We start from the raw sequence: 23,582 nt of genomic DNA, 5'->3' as shown, positions 1-23,582 counted from the left end.
AGTTTGTGCTGTATGTTTTAGTCCCACTGAATCAATCTCTAATCTGAAATTTTGTTCTTACACCAGTGAAACTTACAATTCCTAAGTCTTAGAGAGGAACATACTCAACAGCTGCTGAATACAGTCCAGTTGGTGCTCCACCATTATTATGTGGGGAAACACATTGTTTATAATGGAAGTGATTTCTTTGAGAACTTGGTAAACCTTTCCTTTTCACTTACTAAATAATAATTTCCTAAAGGAGTCTAATATTTGTATTCTATAAATACTTTAAGATAAAACCACAGCAATAAGACAAACCTAACATTAAATAGCAATTATCTTTTCTTTTTACTTGAATCAAGTCAGCTCAAAATATTGTAAAAATGCCTAGTAAATGATGTTAGCTGTAGAATTCCTGAAATCTAAGATATGATGAATATTTGGTAGCTAGATGTGAATGTGGTGGGCAAGGGCTTTGTTTTGCCTAATCACATGCTGTAGGATCAGGACTAGAAACAAAAGATGAAGATGGATGCAGAACCAACAAGTGCAATGGTTTTTAAGACTGTGGAAAAGAACCAGGCCTGAGGATCACCACTATCATGAGGAAATCATGAGGCTGTAGAGATGTGAGTGATATGACATAAAGTTACAGAAGGGCAGAGCCTGATCCTAAAGGCCCTTCCAGAGGGAAGTGAATAGTCTCAGTCTATTTACACTCTGCAATTCTAAGTAAATCTCAGAAGGAAGGAAAAGAACCCATGTGGCCTGATACAGTTATTCACTTTAATTTTTGTTAATTTCATGAGTCTTAGAACAGAACCAGCATGTTGTATTCCATGAAAATATGTTCTATTATTAATTTTTATATTAGAGGAGAATGTTCTAATTAGTAACAAACATGAGAATTTACATTCAGATCCCAACCTTTGAAGAGATTGTGCATCCATCTACATGCTCTTTGCTCTTGGGAATAGTTCATTTCTCCTTTGTCCCTCCCCATCTCCCACCAGCAGTAATTTTAGTCTGCTCTGGGTTTTAAATTTTCACTGCTCTTTTATTGGAGGGTATGTAGGGGTGGGATAGAGGAAGAGAAATGGTAAAGTTATGAAATATGTAAGCAGTCATAAGAACAAAGAAAGGATAAAAAGTTTAAAAATTACAATCTTGCACATCATCTTTTCTTGCATTTTTCTAAACTCTTGCCATTAGCAATGCATATGAAATATCAGTAATAGAGCAATAATGTTATAGCTTTCACTTTTAATATAATCTTTAAAAAAACAATTTCAACATTATGTTCTTTTATTCATTAAATGAATTAATAATCCACAGACTAATTTCAAAATGGGCCCTTGAGAAGTAGTGAAAACCCATATTAGTTTTCCTGTAACCAACCAGGCAGCTATAGTTGATACTGCTATAAAGACTGAACAAAACTTTTGCAGGATCAAAAATAAAGTACCCCCCCAAACCACAAATAGAAACTCTATCATAAAGTTAATGCACTCTGCTACGTGTTAAAATGTAAGGTACTGAATCAGCATCTCTAGCTGTTGCTAAGGCAGGGAAAGCTTCTCCTTCTCCAAGTGGCCATGTTCCCAAGTGGAGGTGAATAGAGGACAAGAGGGGGTGGAGAGGGGTAATGGAGACCCAGTTCTGTAGAGAGCCAGGACCTGTTGATGAGTTAGTGGGTGGTAATAACAGCGTTTTTCATGAGACAGATCCAACAGTGTTCATCCAACAGTGGGAATCATTATGTGCTCTGGTCTGGCTAAAAGAGCCATTCCTTTTTTTTTTTTTTTTTTTTTTTTTAAGGGGAGAAATAATTAGAAATCAACACAAACAGAAAATGTGATAGTTTAATGGTAATGAATCTGCGTGGGTGAGTCCATAACTACTAACTTCACATTCTTAAGTGAAACAAACTTCAGTTTGTGCTAAAAAACAAACTCTGCTTTGTTTTATTGTGAATAAACTTGGATCTTCCTGCCACATAGCATGTTAAAGTAGCATATCTGATGGCTGAGCCTTAGCATAAGCAAACAGCAGGAGAAGCCTTGCGGTATTTTAACAGGCACAAGAAGATGTACAAATAGTTGGTATACCGTTTTAAAAAATCCAGCTTTATGTGCTGCATCTAAAGTCCTGAGCAGAGAAAATAGTGATTTTTTCTCATAAAATTACTAACAGAAGAGAAATACACATGTACCTTTGTGGGTCTGATGAATTTTTATGATATGTGCACAGCTTGCTGCACTGCCACCTCGTTCAGAAATGAGCCCTGCACACTTCTCAAAGGAGCACAGGGACAGGGTGGTGAGGCACTGGCTCTGGACTCTTGCACAGTCTGTTTTGAATCCCAGTTTTGAGACTTATCTAGTTAAATTGCCAGCGTTTATCTCTTCTTCCAGCTACTAGTTTAAAAAAAATTAAATTGTTCAACATCCAGACACCATCAGCTAGTAAACATACAAAGATGAACACCTCTAATGATTTGTTTCAAGGTGTTCACAGTCTGCTTATTTATTTAGACAAAAGTTGCTTAGCCTCTTTGAAGCAAGCCTTTCCCATTTCGAACATGGGAGCATCTAGGTAATATAGAGGATTAATAAGTGGATCCAGGAAGACTCTGTAAAGCACCAGCATCTTTACAGATATGCATTCAAAATCAATAGGTATAGGAAATTTCGTTTTACTCAAGAGGCATTAACTACATCTTGTGTTACCTCCATCCATATTCAAGGTAGCTGGCAGATTTACCAATAATAAGTCTGAGAAACCACTCAGTAAGAAAACTGGAAAGAGGGCAAGTGCTGATGCTTCTTTGTACAATAGGAGATTTGATAACTTGGAGAGCCAGAAACTCACAGTCTGAGAAAGAAGCTACTTTCCAAGGACCACAGATATAAACTGTAATGGGAATCCCTGGTGACCTCACACAACATTCTGGGTAAGAAGTCTTAGGAACTCTGGCAACTTACTGAAAACAAACATGTACTTAAACAGACTGAAAGACGTGACATAGAAATGCTACTAGTACAGTGCAGAGGACCGAAGGTCTGTGCTTGTGGCTACAGAACTTCACTGCAAGGAAGAAGGACCTGTAGTACTTATTCAAAATGCACACACATAGGTTCCACTCCCAAGAATGTTGATTTGGGAATGGAGATGGCAGACTTAGCTATACTTATAAGGAGCACTCCACTTGAATTTGATGCATGTGACATAAATACCACATGTTCAGCATCATATCATCACCATCTTCATAAAAAAGTGATTGCTGGAGGCAATCTTCTAGGGACTGATTATACTGAGAAACAAAACACTGTTTCTGACTCAAGAAGCCTACAATGGAGTTAGTAAAATAATCTTTTGAAATTCCAAAGACCATAAATATATAGACAAGAAATTTAATAAAACAGATTTTTGTTTGTTTGTTTTTTTAAGTAGGAGCAATTACCAATGGTTATGTGAAAACTATAGAGAGCAGTTAGGAATAGTTTATGGGACTTTAAGGGAAAAGAGGAACTTATATAAAGGAAAAGGGGAAAAGAGGTGACGTGTTATGAATAAAATTCTTTAGATAGGAATACATAAATAATATTTGGGAGGATGGGGAATATAATCATGGAACTTGCTCTTTCTTAACCCTATCAGCTTTCAGATTTGAACCCGAAGTTAATTAGTGCTCAGATGGTAAAATTATAAAGCTTTGGAGGGATCTACTTCAGACTGATTCCCCAGAATCATCTACTTGATTGTGTCTATAATAACAAATATCCTGATATTTGGGAGACATCCATATAATTTATTTTAAAAAATTCCCCTTATATAGACACTCAACCTCTTAGGAAGTTCTAGTTCCACAGGGAACACTTCTTCCTTAGAACAGCTGGTCCGACAGTGCTGGGTGCTCTTGCCTCCTCACTTCCTCCCCATGATGAGCTCCAGGGGAACTGAAATGGGACAGGTCCTTAAGAATTTGCCAACTCAGCTGTCAGCCAGTAAGACTCTCATCCACAACAAAGATTTCCCTAACCTTCAAGCCTTCACAGTCAAATCCAAAGAAATTCTACTAACAATAGACACTTCAGTGGAAATACATGTGGATTGTGGCAGTGCAGGAAAGACCACGGACTTTATAGAAAAACAAAACAAATATCATCCTACCAGGACTTGTAGGGGGGTATTCTGCCACCCACTAGTCTTTGATGCTACACAAATGACATAATATCGTAGAGCTTTAACTATAAAATGATGACAGTAAAAGTTACTCTATTCATTTCAAAGAGGTGTTGAAAAAATTAAATAAGAGAACAATGAGAATGTCTCTCTATACTGCACAAAACTATATTGATATAAACTGTATTGATTATTGTTAATAATGGACATAATGATACTTTATGTAACTACTTGGAGCCAGATCTGAAGCTCCCTTTTTCCTAAGAATAGTAAGAAGAGAAAACTAATAATGGTATTTGATGAGAGCAACACAATTGGCTTGTTTTTTAAAATGGTGCCCTTTCATGAGTCATCTGAGGTTATTAGGACAACAGGTTACTGGAACTTTTTAAGGCTTGACAACTCTTGCAGTAAGGAAATAAAGAGATTGTGAAATAAATCCTTAGCCAATGAACAGATAATTTTTTTTTGAAAAACTCATTAATTAAACAAACATAGAATCAGATTGCCAAAAAACCCACAGAACACTTCTCAGGAATGTCTGTTTTGGGAACCATTTGCTGTGTGGCCTTACGTGAGACACAATGGCCACAGACTCTTTTCTACTCTTGGCTCTGATGCAATGTGACATCAACCAAGTTACTTACCTCTTTGGCCTCTCTTGTTTGGCTTTAATAATCCAAGGGGCTTAGGCTGCAGACATCATTTCCAAAACTCTTCCTAGCTATTAAAACATATTGTATATCTTAAATAAGTGCTGCTATTTATAGTGTATTCCATAATATTTTGTTTCAGAAAAATGGCACCATCCAGTTGATTAAGCCAAAAATCTAGAATCCCTCTTCAGCCCCATCTGCCATCAACCTTTCCCATGGATTTTATCTCCTTTTTGAATAGAGTTCATATCTATCTACTTATACTACTACTAGTACTTTAACATTTAGCAACCAGATGAACCTTTTAGGAACAAATGATGATCGTATTGAGCTTCTGCTTTAAAAACAGTTTAAAAGCTCATTGCTCTTCCCAAATAACTACTCTGTCAATTAGCACAGTTTGTTTACTCCTTCTCTCAACCTCACTTTTTGTCCAATGAGGTAATAGTTCCATCTCTACTGCAGAGAGAGAAATCTCCTTCATGTAAACACCCTGTAGGCGTTTTCTTTCACAGACTGAGTGAAAAGTAGTGTCACAGAAAGGGCTCTGTGTTCGGTCAGAAGATCTGGGTGTAGGTTTTAGGTCTACCATTCTATCAATGTCATATCATTTTGATGTGTTCCTTAACTCTTTTCAGCCATTTTCTTCAAGTATAAAATAAAGGGCTAACAATATATCACGGTAATTGTTGTGAGGGTTACTCGAAATAACACTTGTAAAAACTGCTAATGGTTGCCTCTCTTTACTAAAAATCCCTTCACAAGTTAGTGATGACATACCAAAAAAAAAAAAAAAAATGAATCAACTTATTTTCAAGACACTGGATTTTGGGCCACTGACATCTTCTAAGTTCTCAACTAATGTTAGAAAAGATCCTCAACGGACTAACAAAAGAAATCCAAATAACTTGTTGACATATGTTTGCCAAACTGATTCTTTAAGTGGATTGGACTGTAGTGGTCAAGGGTTACCATAAAAGGTTTGAGAAATGCGGCAGAGAGATGAACAAAAATGCACTGTTTTTAAACATACAATATTTTAGTGTTTGTTTGGTAAAACTAATTCCAGTTAATGAACTAGTGTGAAAGTTCAGCTATAGAAATTAATCAATGTGCCAAAAATGGAAATTCACTCAGCCAAACTATGCCACTCCATTACAAGCTTTACCTAACAATGCCAACTACGTTTACAGTACGCATAGCATACTTCCTATGATTGTCACAAACGTCATGCTAAGTGATGACTCCTGTTCATTAGTCATAAATCTTTTGACAAGAAAATACTGGGAGGCCTAATAAATTTCAGTGTTTTCTGTTGATCTTCCGTTCACTTTCCAGCTTCCTGCCCACAATGGTCTCTAGTATCCTTGTTTTCCAGAGGGGAAAAAAATGTGAGTATGAATTAGATTCATAGTAAATTATTTAATGAATATCTAATTCTATTTGAACAAATCTAACAGGGAAGTATTGATAGCTTAGAAAACGTATGTAAGTGTTCTAATTTATCTTTAGCCAAATATTGCTTTTTAATTATGGCTTCATCTTTTCTATTTTAACTACTGTGCAATGTCACATGGGCAGATTCCAGGTTTTTTTTTTTCTCACTTTTATAATCCCATAACATAAAAATAGCTGTTCAATGAATTAACAAATTTATGGTGTTTTAGTCAGGCCTAAGTTCAATTGCCATTTCTTTTCCCAAATTCTTCCCCCAACAAGATTTCTTTTTCACTTGTTAGCTTCTTAAATATGGTCTAAATATTCTGAGAAACTACCAAAGGAAACTTACATGTTTGATCTCAAGCTCTAACTCCACATTCTTGAAGTTTTGACAGACAACTTAAGGTAGAGCATGTTCGAAGAAGGAAAAGAGAAAGTCTGTTGATCTTACTGGTGGAGGGACCTCAAGGTCACTTTCCTGCCTTCAGATAAATTAAAGAGTGGGCCTGCCACTTGATAGTGGATGCAACAGAATCACAGACTAAATGGTTTGCCGCAAGTGCACAGCAGGGTATAAACTAGAAATCAATCTCCCTGGCTTCTAACGTGTGATTTCTCTCACAATAGTCTAAACTCAAGAAGGTAGTTCAAAATATGTGAGTCTCCTGCAATGAAGTTTATGAAATTTCCATTCTATCCCAAAGGTCACTCTTTAGTGTTTTCTTTGTTGAATCATGATATATACAGGATGTGAGTGGGAATCAATTGGAAACTCAGTAGTGAATTATATTGGGTATGTCTGAGGTAAAACAAGGAGTAAAATCCCACTGAGGTGTTTCATAGCAGCTTTATTTTTTTTTTTCTAAAATGCTTTCTTAAAGGAAAAAAAAAAAAAACCTAAATCTTAATGCAAAGTTTAAAAAAGAAAACTTACTTCATAAAGAAGAAAACACCATAGATACCAATGAGGGATCTTAGATTTTGATCTGTCAACAAGTAAGTCGAATTAAAATTCATAGCTTTTGCCTGGTGCTATGACAAATGCCTACAATCCCAGTGACTCGGGAGGCTAAAGCAAGAGTATCACAAATTTGAGGCCAGCCTCAGCAACTTAGATAGATTCCCCTGCCTCCGCCCCTGAAAAAGGACTGGGACTTAGCTTAGTGGTAAAGCACCCCTGAGTTCAATCCCAACTACTAATAAATAAATAAATAAATTTATAACTGTTAATACTTTTGTGTAGCCTTAGATCATCAAGGGAAGGAGAAAATAACTTGTGTAAAGGATATATACCTTTTCCAGTCAGGTATCCCAGGAATCGTTAATATTGTAGAATTAATATAAAATGCAGTTAGTGAAGTTTCTGCCACTTTAAATTGCTTTGCTGTTTTCCCCTAGTATATATAGTTGGCTCTTTATATCCATGGGTTCTACATCCATGCCTTCAACAAGTTTAGTACAAACACAAATTTAAAAACATACATTTTTTTTAAAAACATATACGTTTTAAAATTTGTGGTTGTACTAAACTTGTTTTTCCCCTAAAACCATAGCATAACTATTTACATGACATTTACATAGTATTAGGTATAAGTAACCTACAGATTATTTAAGTATACAGTTGGCTGTGAGTAGGTTAAATGGAAATGTGATGCCATACTACATAAGGGATCTGAGCATTTGAGGATTGTGTCATCTGAGATGGGACCTGGAACCAATCCCCTGTGGATACGAAGGGATGACTCTATATAATAAACACTTGAAAATGCTGTGCAAATGGGAAACATAGAAAGGGAACATTGGTAAGCTTTTACTTCCCAAGGCCTAGGACGCCACATTGTTTTAACAAGTGATACAGAGCTAATTGTGTCTTTTAATAGTTCTTAAATAATACACAAACCAGGACTTAGATCAGATCTCAGATATGTGATTGATTTTACTTTGGTGATCATATGGAAAAATAGATAAGGACTGCATTTGAACTTGCAGAGTGATAAGAATATTTGTAATTGACCCCACCCTCTTTTAAACACAAGTAATTACTGTTTTCCTATTTTAAATATAAATGAATTCATTTTCTCTACATTCTGTACACTTTACCATTCAAATTATATAAGTCCATTCTAATTTCTGTCTTAATTATTTTGCCTTTAATCTTTTCTCCAGTGTACAGTATCAAAGTCTATGCCTCAGATAGCATAAGGTCTGCTGTTGCAAACATTAATAAGATCTATCATTTAGAAACAGTTACTTACACTTTGTTTAATCTCTAATGGAAAGGGTTTCTCTAAATATTTACACCAGAACAGTTGTCAGAATGAATCCTGCAAATTTGCTGGCCTACTCCCAGAAGTAGAGGGCTGGTGTATGTGGGAGGGGCGGTGGGGGGCGGGGGTTCTGGTCATATAGTTTTAAGCAGCCCTAGAATTTCAGGGAGCTGCCTGTTAGAATATGAAAGGTTTGTATTAACAAAAAAGGTACTTCAGTGTGCAGTGCAATTCAAGTAAAGTATTTGAACAGCCACTTTAGTTTATTGCTCTTGTAAAAATGACTCTCTTTGCTTCAGGTTTAAAGAAAGGGTATTATGCAAGTTTCAGAGACTCGGTGAATAAATTATCAATAAAAAAAGAAACTTGTACCAAAAGTGTGAAGAAACATCAAACTTATTCTGTGCGATGGCTCTCAAAGTGTTTAATACATAGAAATGACTTGTTCCTTCTTTGAGTGCTAAGTGCAGTCAGCATACAAGAGTTGTACACTGGGGAGAGAACTGAAATCTGCCAAGATAAATGCTAAGATAAATGCAGCAGTGTTTTATAAATTAACTCAGCTGTCTGTGTGTTTATTTTTTCTTTGGATTCTAAAATTAAAACTGTTCAATTCATCTTAGCAGTAGTTGAGAATTTAGGGAGTGGATGAGGAAGTAAGTTTGGGCTAGAAAGGATGAAGAAAATATCCTGCACTGGAAAATCTTGGCAATTTTCATTTGAAACATGCTCTTATCTCATGAATATAGTGCCTCTGCCCAACAGTCTATGAATTAAGTAGCTTGGCTAAAAATTTTTACATGAAGGTTTCTGGGATTGCAAACATCCATTTATAGCATGAGTAATATATTAAATTCAGACATAGACAGTTTTAAATGAATTCCTGGACTGCCCATTGGGTGTCCACATGGATGTTTGAAGATGGTAGTGGTGGCCTGAAATGGTTTGGAGCTCCTCTTACTGGAATTCTCTCTTTCTTTTTTATAAATTAGACTGACATATGGGCACATGATGCCCACAGATCTGAAAATACATGTGAATCAGGGGCTGGGTCCTTGAGGCTTGATAATGGGTATAATGACAAATGCTAGCAATTGTTCTAGGGGTAAGTGTGCACCTACATGATCCTGTAAACCTAAATGGTCTCCGAGAAAATCCTACTGATCTCTTATAAAACTCGGATCTCCATCAAGCTCTGGATACAATTGAGACATTTTTTTCCTATGTGAAAAAGCTCTTTTAAGTTGTATTCAGGCTTTGTATTAATAAGAATTATCAATTTAAGGATGGCATGAAATTGTGAATTCAGGTCAAAGGGCCTAAGGATACAATATTGGGTCTCATTTCTTCTTAACAAATAAGTAATGAGAGTCCTTTTAGGTTCTGGATCAAAAACATTATCTTAAATTGAGAAATAAAGCTATATTCTGTAAGAAATATTCAGCTGCCTAATATGTGCTCAACTACTTTGTAGCCAAGCAACTTTTGTCTGTATCTTTTGTTTAATGGCAGAAACTATATAGCACCAAAAGATAAGAGTGCAAGTAAACAAGTCAAAATGTTACAGCCAAATTAAAAAAAAAATGATTCTTCCATTTCATGATAATGATGATGATGATGATGATGATTTGTAGTAGGGATTGAAACCAGGAGTCCTTTACCACTGAGTTACATTCCCAGTACCTTTTTTTTTTTTTCTTTTTGCTCAGAGATTTACTGAGGGGGTTGCTTAACTACTGAGCCATATCCCCAGCCCTTTCACTTTTGAATTAGAGACAGGTTTCTACGTTGCTTAAGCCTCACTAAATTGCTGAGGCTGGCTTTGAACTTGCAATCCTCCTGCCTCAGCTTCTCAAGCCACGGGGATTACAGGTTTGCACCACAATGCACAGCTAGCCCCAGTCCTTATTATTTTGTCTTTTCAGACAGCGTGTCACTAAGTTGCTGAGGGTAGCCCCATACTTGCAATTCTCCTGCCCCAGCCTCCTGAGTTGCTGGGATTACTGGCATGTGCCACTGCTTTATTTTTATATTATTTTGAACTCAAAACTAAAGAAATCAAATGTGTTATTTTTCTGTACTCTCCATCATAATAAGAAGCAAATCGCTATAACTATTAGGTTTGTGCACAATGCATGAGGTCAGGGTTTATTTACCACATGATAATGGATATGGCTAGTTGCCAGGAAAAGCTGGCCAGGAAAGGATTTTGACTTCCTCTCTGTTTTAGTCAGCTTTTTCATCACTGTGACCAAAAGACCTGATGTGAATAATGTAAAGGAGGAAAAGCTCATTTGGGGTTTCAGAGGTCTTAGTCCAGAGATGACCAATCCACTGCTCTGGGCCCAGGGTGAAGCAAAACATCATGGTGGAAGGGCATAGTGAAGAAAATTATTAGCTCAGGACATGGAAAACAGGAAGCAGAGAGAGCTCAGCTCACCAGGGACAAAAATATAGACCCCAAAGGCATGTCCCCAGTGACTTATCTCCTCCAGTCACACCCTACCTGCCTACTGTTACTGCCCAGGTAATCCTTATCTGTGGATTAATGGACTAATTGGGTTAAGGCTCTCATAACCCAATCATTTCACCTCTAAACTTTCTCACATTGTCTTGCACATGAAATTTTGGGGGACACCTCATAGCTAAACCATAACACTCTGTATATTAAATTAAGCAACATGACTCATCCATGTCTATAAATAGAACTAGTAGTCTAAGCTTGAGTAATATGACAATATATGGAAGTCATTCTGAATAATAAAGGAATTTGAAATTTTAAGGATATTGACAAGCAGGAACTTTGTGTCTTTGCTAATTGAAGATCTATCAAATGAGGTTATTACACAACAGACACATGTGCTTTTTGAATATGTTCCTATGAAAAGAGTAAACTGTTTTCCAATTTTGTCACATAATGAAAGTTTAAAATGGTAACTCCACTTATTTTTTGATAATTTCTACTTAGCCTCTTCCAGTACCATGCTTCTAAAAGGTATTTTTGAAGTGAAAGTGAGTTTAGAATTTTTTTTTTAAATTTTTAAGAATGTTTTATTGTGAGTTCACTCTTGGCCTTCATTCTGGGGACTTTAGAGCTCTTGCCTTGGTATAATGCACTGCCATCTTCTTATTGCCAAGTTCCTTCCATAATTATATCTAAATTGACCTGAGAATGTTTATAAGGATCTGTTCCCTTCCCTTTTTCTCCTTGTCAGTTAATGCTTTGGGGGAAGACTTTGACTACATTCCTGGGGTTCTTTCTATCTGCTCATGAAGGCAGGAGGATGTGTGAGGGTGACACAAGTTCTCAGTGTGGGGTTTGCACTACTGCAGGCAGACAGGTGGTTTAGAAGAGGATGGTGACATGAACTATGCATGTACTAATGGCAGGTTTTCATCATTTGCAAGCTTGGGATGAATGACATATTGAGAAAAAAAAACTAGGTGAAAAAAACATTGTTTTCTTGTGGATTTCCTGCTCTCTGTAACTCATGATTTCTCCCAATCATTAGGGACTAGTAAGGAGTTCTAACCATGGAGCAATGGCTCAAGCATGCTATGATGACCCTCCTCCCAAGAAGCCTGGCTTTGCTCATTCTAATTACTTTTGGCAATTGTGGTTATTGGGATTTGGCCTAGTGACTCACTGGAACCCTGATTTTCCCAAAGAGCCCCTTTAGCAAGCAGAATTAAATCTGACAGGAAGCTCAGACTTCCACCTCAGTTTTTCATGGAGCTTTCCCCGATTTATGGCAAGGTTTGAAAATTTTTCATGGACGAGAAAAGAATAAACAACAAGATTTAACGAAGATAAATACTCAAAGAAGAGCACATTAGGAGTGAAGTAAAAAACAGTAGTTTTTTTTTTTTTTTTTACTACCACAAAGCTTTATCCATTAAGTTAGAGTTTAAAACTATGCTATTTATAGTAGTTTTACTGATCACCAGTAGTCAATCTAAAGTTAGTCAGGAATTGTAGAAACCATAAAAAAGAAAAGGATGTTTATTTCTTGGTAGGCAGTCATCTAACCATTAGGATTTTCCTAATAACAAGGAGGATACTAGGGCCCATGACCAATCAAGTGGTTAGACATAAAACAAACATACAAACAAACAAAAAACAGCTGTTTATTGTGTAGTTTCGAAAAAAAGGTTGAGTATGGCTGTAAGGCTGATACCCATCTTGTACAGTAGCCTTCTTTGTTCCCTCCCCTACCATAGCAGAGCCCAGCAGCAAGCACTCACCCATGAGCCAGTGCTGGTATTCCAGGAAGCCAATACCTATGAAATGCACTATCATGTCACTGCCCACACTTTACTCAGACTCTTTGAGATAAGTCTCTATCAGGTAGTTCTATCTGCACAAGTCAGTGCCTCAAGTTTATCAATACTCTTGATTAAAAATAGAGTATTATCAGATTGCTTTATATTTCCAACTAGCATTTGCTCAAATGATACATAGCTCATTTCTTATCACACACTCCGCACAAGTTTATTTTGTCCGTCAAGCCCTCATAAAACTGGCATTGTTTTCAACAGTTGCTCAACTGCAGTAGTTATTCTTGAATTAAGGGTCTGGTGATACTTCCCAGTCTCAGCTCTGCATTAGTATCACCAGAACTACTTTTAAAAATAAGGATATCTAAGTCCCATTCCCAGGGATTGATTTATTTCATCAATGGTGGAGTCTGGGTATTGGTTTGTTTTTAAAAAGATTTCTAGGTGATTCTAATGTGAACTCAACATTGAGAATTTACTGGACCAAGACCCATAAAGAAAAAAATTAAAGAGTGGAGGTTACTATTAATGCTGCTTGTGGTAAAAGGAATAATAACAACACATTTTATAAAACATCATAAATATAACTTTTCTGGATAACAAAATGTAGGCAGTGAAATATCTATTGTGGTTGTAAAGATTTTGATATTTAACTGCAAAATTATAGACTTTGCCCACATCCTCATGCCTAGGGTAATCTTCTGTTGGACATGTACATCATACTTGGGAAGAATAATTTCAGAATATTTCAAATAAACCGTGCAATCCTATTGCTTCTTATGAAAAAGACCAGCAACTTTTTAATTCTTAAAAACATTACAGGGCAAGCTTAAGGAAAGGAGGATAAAGGGTAGAGAAAATAAAGAGATGTACTGGAATACCAGAAGCCACCCACACAATTAGTGTTTAAAAAAGATTTGTGGTTTGTCTTGTGTGAAATAAGAGACAATGACCAAAGAAAAGTGAGTAAAAGAAAGGAAAAATAACGTCAGGTTTGAGAAAAGGCCCTATGGTTGCCCCAAAAGTTGAGTTGGCAATTCAGATGTGGGCTTTGGAGCCAGACTAGACTAGAATCCAGATTCTCACATCTTTATTGCACAGTGGACTAAGGTGAGACCATTCAAAAACATTCCTCCAGGGTGTGTATGATTCAAAAACATTCCTCCAGGGTGTGTATGAAGACTAAATAAGATCGTTTTTTCAAAAACATCACCTAAATGGTTAACACCTCTTAGGTGATTAAAACATGGAAGCTCTTTAAATAAAAATTGTTATCAGAATACTTTAAAAAAGTATACATGTATATTAAGATAAAACATACAGGAATATAACATTGATTCTGGGAGCTATGAAGCAATAGTTTACCATGAGGCACTTAACATGTTTTGACATATTAGTTTGTCGCTTATTGGTCAAATATGACTTACACTCTGTCTGATTATAGGCCAGCTTTGACAAGATGACAGTGTTTGTACCTTAAGGTTGCTTTGTATGATAAAGAACAGAATTAGTCAGAAACTAATGATTTTTCTTAGTGACTTATTGAGCATATGTTAAGAAAACAGTGTTCTAAAATAAGCAGTTCACAAATTGTTATTTTACATTGTGTGGTAGTGGTTTGTGTTATGTGGTTATAAAATGGGGGTTGTTTTACCACTTACTTTCAGGAATGTGCTTTGTATTGGGGTATAATTATAAATATGCTTACCAGCTAGTTTTCTGGGGACAATTTTTGGTAGTGAATACAGTATATTTCATTATTATGTATAGATTTTAGAAAGCTGTTGGAAAGTAAGTAAGCCTAGTCCATGACATGCTAGGTACTTGGAAGACTAGGGGAACAGACTTCTTCCTATACAGAAGCCTGGAAATGAAATGAAGGAAAAAGGAAGCCCAGGCCTGGTTATTACTGAGGCTGGACGATTCCTCAGTGGGGGATGTTGCACTGTGTAGAGGGACTAGATTCCTGCAAGTTTTATCCCATCCTGAGATTCTCTGTTTTTAAAACAGCACACTTCATAGAGAAATCTGCTTGAAAGTAGAATGCTACTGTTATAAATAGATTCTAAGTCCAAATGGAATGGTTCTAAAATCATTTTTACATCCTACAGAAACTTATCTTTTATTACCATAAAGTTTTCCAAGTCTCCTGATGCTCTGTGGCAAAGTAATATAATCCCTCAGGTAATGGCGCTTCCAAGTATAATCTTCAAGTTCAAGATCTGGCCACTGACAACTGCAGCTCATGATGCCAGTGACCATTATCTTATATAATATAGACAGTACTATGAAAATGAGGAATTGCAGTTGAGAATGTATTAAACCATTTAAATTGTACAGTGTCCTTTAATGTAATCAATTTACACAACCACGAACAGTAAGTCTCAATATCAGCAATGCAAACATTCTGATAACAATAAAGAAGGCATCATGATATCTTATCTAACATGTCCAACTATCCCCTTTATGTGAATGACTCTGAAGCTCTTGACTTCAGCCCTTGATGCTCTCTGAGACTGGTTTAGACTCCCTAAATGTCTTATAGGTTCCTTAAAGTGAAGATAGTTCAAAAGAAAAATAAGTTTTCTGTCAAATCTGCTTCCCCTACTTGCCTGTATTTGTGTTTGTCTATCATTTTTCCATTAACCAACACCTGTGTCTTTATATTCCAAGGTATGTGGAGAGCCAAATATGACTTTCCATCTCTTTCCCCATCACATCCAATTAATTGCCCAGAACTATTGATTTGATCAAAATAAATTATCTACTATATATACTCTCACCTTCAGTTACTCGCTCAGCATAGAACTTTTTGCCTTAAACCTGGACTGTCAGAATTAGCTCTCCCTTGTCAACATAGGTTACCTTTGAAAGCCTGCCATGGTACAGGAGCTCTGAAGCATTATTCTAGTTGGTATTTAAAATCAGCTCCCTATGATCCTAAGTCTATGAACCTGCCATAGACTACTGACTGATGCGTCAGCTATGGTTTTCAGACAGTATAAACTGATGGATGAGGCATATCATAATTAATGCATTCTTCAGTTCAAAAAGTTGCCCATTAGTTAATATTTACATGATAAACCTTATGGGATAAATTTACTAATAGTAAATTATAGCTTATATTTACAGTTTTATTAGCTTAATTTAGTTGAATAGAACAAGTAAGCTTAGAAAGATTATTTAGCTTACTAGTCATGACTTATGTTCTCATACCAAAAGATTCAAAGTTGAGAATACTAGTGGATGCTGTAGATCTAAATTTTTTACCAACTTCCTCATTTTTCCATAGAAGAAATGTATCTGGGGTAGTAACGGGACTTGCCTGTGTTATCTAATATTGGTAACAGAGCTGGGTCTAGAACCCAGGCTTCAGTTTTTCAGTTTCTGCTTCCGCACTTAAACTGGAGATTCTCCTTCTCAGGTCTCAGTCTTTATCATGAACATAGGATACTTGCCATTCATGAAATTATTGATTCAGATTGAACACTAATAAGGCAATGCTTGGAGAGTAGATGAACTTTTGCATGAAATATAAAGACAGTTATAAACTATTAAATCTACTTAATTGAGCAATCATATTCTTTAGTACCTTTGAATTTTCCTTTAAAAAATTCCAAAAGAATTTTAGTACCAACAGATGGTAACTAGCTCCCTTGCCAAGATTACAAAGGCAGAAATGCTCTTATCAGATAAGAGACACCTGCAACTATATTTTTAAAAATGAAATTTTAAACTAATCAAACTGTACTTATGTGAAAATACTACAGGTATTTTGTTTAAAGTTACACATTGTTGAAACTTTGGGAGCAGAGAATGGGATTTCTTAGCATTCAATGACACCTATGCATTTAGCATTTTCAGTAACCCCACAATCCCTGACAATGGAACATTCCATTATTTTTAGTATTGCTTGAGTGACAACTTTCATTAGAATGTTAGTAATATTCCTGAATGGAAAGATCTAAAGGGATAAATTAAATAAATAGAAAAATATAGGCAGCACTTTTCACAAATGTATATTTTATAGTTCATGTATTATATATACTTATTTGGTGGAACTGGGGATTGAACCCAGAGTTTTGTGCATACCAGGTAAGTGATCTGAGCTACATACCCAGCCCTTTATTAAAAAATAATAGCAAAACATTTCAAATTTACCAGGTTCCCCAACAGATGGTAAATTTTAAGACAACCCAATCATGTTAATCCTTGAGAAAAATTCACAACAAAGAAAAAAATCTGTATTTTCCTCTCAAAATCTAAAGCAATACCCCCAAATATATAATTTATGACATAACATTTTTTCAAATTATCATTTTTGAAAGAACACCAGTGTACAATGTACTAGTAGGAGAATAAATAGTCACAACCAAGTCAAAAGTACAATTTCAACACTGTCTTGCCTGATCCTTACCATGCTCTCAAAACTGAATGATGTTTTCCTAATGGTAACCAAAGTTGATTCTTACATTTCATGAAATACAATATTCACTGTCCTGGCATTTCAAGAATTCACTACTTGGAAAAGGATATTTTTGGAGGTAGGGATGTGATGTGTGATTAAATCATGAGGAACTGAGAAGAGAAGGGCCATGACAAAGTCTAAAATGAAACTTCTGGATAGAGATGAAAGGGAAAAGATTATTTAATAAATCATCATATCTATAGTAGTTTTATTTTTTTGTAGTTCATTATGATAATTGCAAAGGAATCTTTCCATCTCAACTCAACATATTAAAAACTCTACATTATCTAGGATTCGAAAGAACCACTGCATCTAAAAAAGATCTGGCATTTAACTAGAAAATATTTTAGATATTTAGTAGCAATCTGGAGAACTCTGTCCAGATTCAAATAATCTAAAATGACTAATAAACTCATTTTGTAGTAGCATAGCAAGAGTTTTCTTATAATAACTTGAAAATCAAATTTTACTACAGGTTGTAATTTCTATTCATTGCTTTCTGGGGATCTAATTTGTAGAACATTAAATACCAGGGAAATCTTTAAAGGAGAAAGGATTTAGCAAAGCTTATCTACTTATAAGCTGAAATACTGTTCATATTTCTTGATTAAAGGAATATTGAAATAATCACAGTTAATCATTTTTACACCCATTCCTATATTCTTAATTATTTCAACAACTTGGGGCTAAAATGACAGCATTTCAAAATTACTGTTTCTAATGTACTTAATAAAAATCTTACTGAAGTAATAAACAATGAATTAAAATAATATAACAACAGGATATTTTAGGAAACAAGCTGGAAAATGTAACGATGATCAAATTAGTTTCACAAAGATAAATGTTTTTTGCTTGTATTTAGATGTTGCCACTACTGTTTGCAAATTTGAATTTGTCTTTGATTTAAATGGATACCACATGATATGTTACAGAATACACTCTCTCCAGAAAATTTTGTTCATGTCTCTATCTGTAAATCCTTTTCTCAAAAACAGGTTAGACTGGTGAAAATTGTTGATAGGTAGAAAAAGAACTTTCATAGTCAATATTCAAACCAAACTTTCATTTAATATTAATATTATAAAATATATAGTAGAGTGAAAGATTTTTTTTGTTTTATCAGATAACTTGTTATTTTCCAAGATTAGCAATATGATTACTAAGCACATATCAGAATCTCAAAGAATGAATTCGCATCTGAAAAAGTGTCATTAGCAATGACTGGTATATTCCAGTAAGTCCATTTTTAAATTTTATAACTATTAATATTATTTTCTTGTTTCTTTTTTTCCAGTCTTCTTTATGAAAAACATTAAAAGTTTCATAGATTCTGCAATAGGGTGTATTGTATTATGTACACAATGGTTTTTCAAAAATTACATTTATCTGGACTCTGAACAATTAAAACCCAATGAATAAATGGTAATAAATAAAATGGATATTAAATGGTATCTGATGCTTCTAACAACAGCCTTCTGGCCCAGCAATATCCCACAATGTCTTCTGGATAAGTAAATTGTATTATATTATATTTAGCAAATTTCACTATCACTTTAGATAGTTAATTCTTTGACAATGGTCATCTTGTATAATACACATTAATATCAATTCAAAAATTTCCAATCAAGCTGAACAGCTTATTTCTCAAACATATTGGGAAAGTGATAATCTGGAGAGAATCAAATATCTTACTTATTCCTGATATCTTCTCCATGACATGGATCAGCATATAGTATAAATGTATGAATAACTGAGGCCCATGACCGAAAGCAGTTCTACTTACTGACTTTGTGGAGGTTGCTTAGCTCCTGTTTCTCAGGAGCTTTCTCTGTAAAATAGGAAGATCAAAACCTGCTTCTATACTTCAAGTGACTATTCTGAAACCCAAGCATATCATACAAATGAAAATGTGGTGTAACAGTAAGGGATTACAATTATTATTATTATGGAAAAGATATTTTTTATTTTTATTTTTCTTAGCACACAACCTGGAATTCCAAAGTTGGCACTACCAAGCTGCAAAGGCTAAATTTGAAATGAGTCAAAAGCTGAATTCAGGGTTCTTGATTGAGCATCCTGTACTTAAAGCTAATGCTTATCTCTAAAAACATTGCTATAAGGGGATTTTTGAATAGGAATTGCATTTAATTTTTATCTTGAATAAATTCAGTTAGGAACTATATATCAATCAAAATAGATAAAATGTTATTGCTCATTTATTAACCATAGTTACATAAATATTTTCAAGATACAAGACTCCTGTTTTAAAACCTGTTTATTTTATAAGAGGAAAAACTATTTGAAACAACTAGGATCACTAGTCTGTAACAAAGTATAGATAACTGAGTAAGGGTTGTTTAAGTGAAACAGGAGAATGCTGACATGGCTCTGTCTGCTATTTCTGAGATAACCCATGGTTCTTTAGATCCTGCAGCATTTAACACTGCAAGGGAATGTCTTTACTTACAAGAACTCGGCTAACCCAACAATGAAGAAACCATTAAGAAAAAAAAACTTTGGAAAACAATTATTACACCTTTATTTTCTATCTCTATTTTTAGTAATGGTTTTAAGCCATTAGTAGGAAGTTTAGGAAACTGAAACTATTCATCTACAAGCCAAAAAAAGGATACTTTAAATATCCACTTTAGTATTTTAGTCCTGTTGAAGAAAAATAGAAAATAGATTTGATACCAACTTGTTTTTAATTTTATACACCTCTTCCTAGTTCTTATTAAATTTTTTATCCCCCCCCCCACAAGAGAGATTTCCAAAGAATTGATCCACATGAGTTTGTGAATGTGCAATTTGACTTTGAGTTTCTGGGCATTCAACAAGGATCTTTCTATTCTCTACTCCTTCCCCATTCTCTGAGTTTTGCTGCACCTGCCAAAAGTCTCGTCCGTCTTCTCAGAGGACGCAAGGGGTCGCTCCTCTCCCAGCATTGCACTAGCAAACCAAGCCGCAAACGCAGACTCAAGTGCGAAAGCGCAAGGAGCGTCGCCTGCAGAGCTCTCTCCCAGACCCACTCCCACAAATCACTGAGATTTCAATCCAGACCCACCCATTCCCTCTTTCATTCCACAACACAACCAGAGGGAGTTTTGACTCGGCCTTGAGAAGATTAAGGCGGGTCGAAAATCAATTTGCCTTTGACTCCTCAATCTTCACCTAGTCCAAGCCTAAAGGTGCACTGTCTCACCCCGCCTCATATTCCTACCCTGTGGTGGTACTCATTAGGGAAGATGGGGACTAATGGACAACAAGCTTTCAGAAACTCGGGCTCCAAACCCGCAAACGAAGACGCCAGTGACACTGACAGGACCTTGCCCTACCCCAGCAAGTGTGTAGTTCCCGATTTGGGGGGAGGGCGTCCCCCGTGGGGTGAAGGAGGGAACAGGCTGTGAGTACCCAATAGGCACCTATTGTAAGAAAGGATGGAAAGCGAAAGGCTGAGCTTCAGTCCATTCTCAGTTTCCCCACTAAATGTACAACTCAATTCCCTGAGAGGACACTGTGGGGAGACCGTTCAAGGACCAAAAGGGGTCCACTGAGTCCCGGGGCGGCTCCTTCCGCGAGGCTGATGCACAGCCTGAGCAAAAAGAGTGGATGGGAGAGTTGCGAAGAACACAAACCATTAAGAGGCCAAGAATAATAAATTGGATGCCCTGACTTGCTTAGTGTAGAACCTCCTGCACCCTGCTTCGCGATCCTAGAGGCGATGAAGCCAGGCCGGAGCCCCGGGCGCTAGGGCCCAGCCACGTTTTTTAAAGGCAATTTTCAGGTGAATCAAACCTTGTCTGGCCCAGGCTAGTGGTACAAAGGGAGCTTTCAGGGGACCCTCATGCCCATGGGCAGGGCAGAGACAAACAGCGGCCGAGAAGCGATTACTAAATTTCCATCTCACACAAGCGGGTGTTGTGTCCAACGCGCTGCCCCTAAGTCTGCCCCAAGGAGCTTCACCAGCTGGACGCTGGGGAGGGATCCGCCCCGGGGAACCAGGCACCGAACGGATCTTAGGCTGCGCAGCAGCGGAGGTCCGAGCTGCCAAGGCAATAGCATCGCTCTCTGAGCCACGAGAACCCCCTGACAAATTTCTTTCCTCCCTTTTCCCACCAGCGCCCCCAATGATGGAGCCAAAGTTGCCCTTGCCTCTACGGATCTGCCAAGGCACTCCCCACGCGGGCACAGACAGCAGAACAGCGCGCACGCGGGGCGACCCCAGGAGTAAGATGCAAAGCTCATCCTCACATCTGTCCATACCTCTGGAAGACGCCACCTTTCAGAAGGATCAACCTTGGTTGAAACTGCCCTAGGGGGATACCCTTTTATTCCCACCTAGGGCACTGTTTTATGAAACCGTCACAGACCAGTTCCTAAATAACTGAAGAAGGGGCAGCGAGAAGGCGAGCTCGAGTCTATAGGGGGAACCCCATTCCTCAACATGTTTCTGTCTCTGGGGACCCACATGAAAGAGTCTGAGATGGCTAAAGCCCTCACATGTGACAAGAGAGTAAATGGAAACCCGCATCTCTGGGGTTGCCCTGTGTTCAGACCCCCAGGCGTGGGACGTCGGGCATTTCTGCAAACAAACACGCGAACTCCCTACGCCTGCTCCACTAGAGCGGCAACTCAGCCGCTCTCTAGCTAGTTCCTGGCCTTCCTGGGGGGCGCTTCACTACCCGAGCGCAGCCTGAGGGCCCAGCCAAGGTCTTCCCGCTCCAGGCGACCATGCAAGGTGAGCCGGTGCCGCGGCCGCGCCTTTCCGTGCCTTTCCTGGCGTTTGTTCAGCTGCCAAGAGTATTCTGCAGGCCAGGCTCCCAAAGGCTTGGGGCTCGAAGCCTCCATGGGAGCCTCATAAGACAAGACACAAATCCTTTGAGCCAGTCTAAAGAAGGATGAAACGTTCCCAGAATCTTAAGTTGTTAGTGGGCGGGAGCCACACTAGCGCTTGGTCTGCCCGACTCCAGCATCTTCCAGGATGCTAAGAAAGGAGCTTCCTCAATGTCCCCAGAGCCCAAACTATCGTCTCCTTTGGGAGGCGTGGGGTGTATGGTGGGAGAATTGTTAACTCTGGGAGCAGAACTCAGGACAGGCAAAGCGACCCGACAGGTGAACGCGGCAGAAGGGAGCAAATGCGTAAAAACCCCTGCACTTACTTCTTCGCTGGCGCCTTCCCCGGGAGGCGTTTTGGCTGCCGATGTATTCCATAAAGTTCAAAATGATAAAAAACCAAGAAATCAGTCGCAAGTGCATAGTAACCCAGTAATGTTTCCCTTCTTTTTCCTTTTTCTTTTGATTGTTAATTATATTTAATGTTTTAAAAGTACATGTAGGTGTTAGGCGTATCTATATGGAGAGCGAGCGAGCGAGAACCCAAGCAGCGGGACTTCTCCACTCAGTTCCAAAAGGCGTGCTGTGATGGCAAGCGAAGCGGGGCGGGTGGACGGGGAAACCAACTATTGTACTTTCAAATTGTCCGAACACCGAACACTGACGGCTCTGCTGGGGTGGCTGTCATCGCCGCAAGCGAAGGTTCCAGGAGCCGCCCGGGCGGCCGCAGGTAGCATGGTGCGCGGCGGCTGCGGCCGCGGGCGGGATCCGGGCGAGCAGCGGCGGCGGAGGCGGCCCCTAGGGCTCAGAGGCTGCGGCGGCTGCGGCAGCGGCTGGGGCCCCGGGAACGCAGGGGAGCGGACGCCGTCGGCACCGCGGCCATGGCCAAGGGGCGGCGGAGAGACCCCGAGCTGCTTCTGGCGTTCGCGAGCAGGAGCCGCTCCAGTGTTGGGCTGGGCTCCGGGGAGCACCCCATAGGGGAGGAGGGGAAGGGAGGGGGGAGAGGGGGAGGGAGGGGGCAGCAGGGGAAGGAGGGGGTTAGGAGGGGAGACTGGGGGGGATGGCTGCGGGGGCGGGGGGAGCTCGGGGGCGGGGAAGGAAACTGCTGGAGCAACAACCCTGAGCGACCTCAATAACTTTCAATTTCAAGAGGGAAAGAGGGAGCTGGAAAAGTACAGGCGTTGCGATTTGGCAGAGGGAAGGGAAGAGGCGCCTAAGGGGTCCTGGGTCTGCGGAGGAGCATCTCTGGACACTGCAAAGACGGCTGGAGAACCCGGGCTGGATGGGATAGGGGAGGGACTTGGGGGAGGCCCTGCTTGCGGACAAGAGCCCTTCAGAAAGGCAGCTCCAGCAGGGAGAGGTGGGCGCCCTGGCACTGGGGGTATTGATGCCGAGGGTCCAGCGGGCGGGAGTCCCCCACCCCCCACCTCCTCAGTCCAGCAGGTCTCGGGGCCTCAGGCTGGGCTAACCCTG

The 23,582-nt window shown here is 38.4% G+C and overlaps 1 protein-coding gene across 1 annotated transcript in view; it reads right to left on the bottom strand.

Annotated features, from left to right (window-relative positions):
• Rspo3 (R-spondin 3) overlaps positions 1–23,075 on the bottom strand; it is a 79,431-nt gene extending 56,356 nt beyond the window's left edge. The window contains exon 1 of the mRNA XM_015500996.2: positions 22,436–23,075. Coding sequence (XP_015356482.1) covers positions 22,436–22,532 — 97 coding nt within the window. The 5' untranslated portion in view covers positions 22,533–23,075. The remainder of the gene's footprint in view (positions 1–22,435) is intronic.
• Between the last annotated feature and the right edge of the window lie 507 nt (positions 23,076–23,582).

The sequence above is a fragment of the Marmota marmota genome, unplaced genomic scaffold (genome assembly GCF_001458135.2).
Source record: "Marmota marmota marmota unplaced genomic scaffold, marMar, whole genome shotgun sequence".
NCBI classification, from domain to species: domain Eukaryota; kingdom Metazoa; phylum Chordata; class Mammalia; order Rodentia; family Sciuridae; genus Marmota; species Marmota marmota.
The sequence above is the reverse complement of the archived record's forward strand: the minus strand, read 5'-3'. Positions and strand labels throughout refer to the sequence as shown.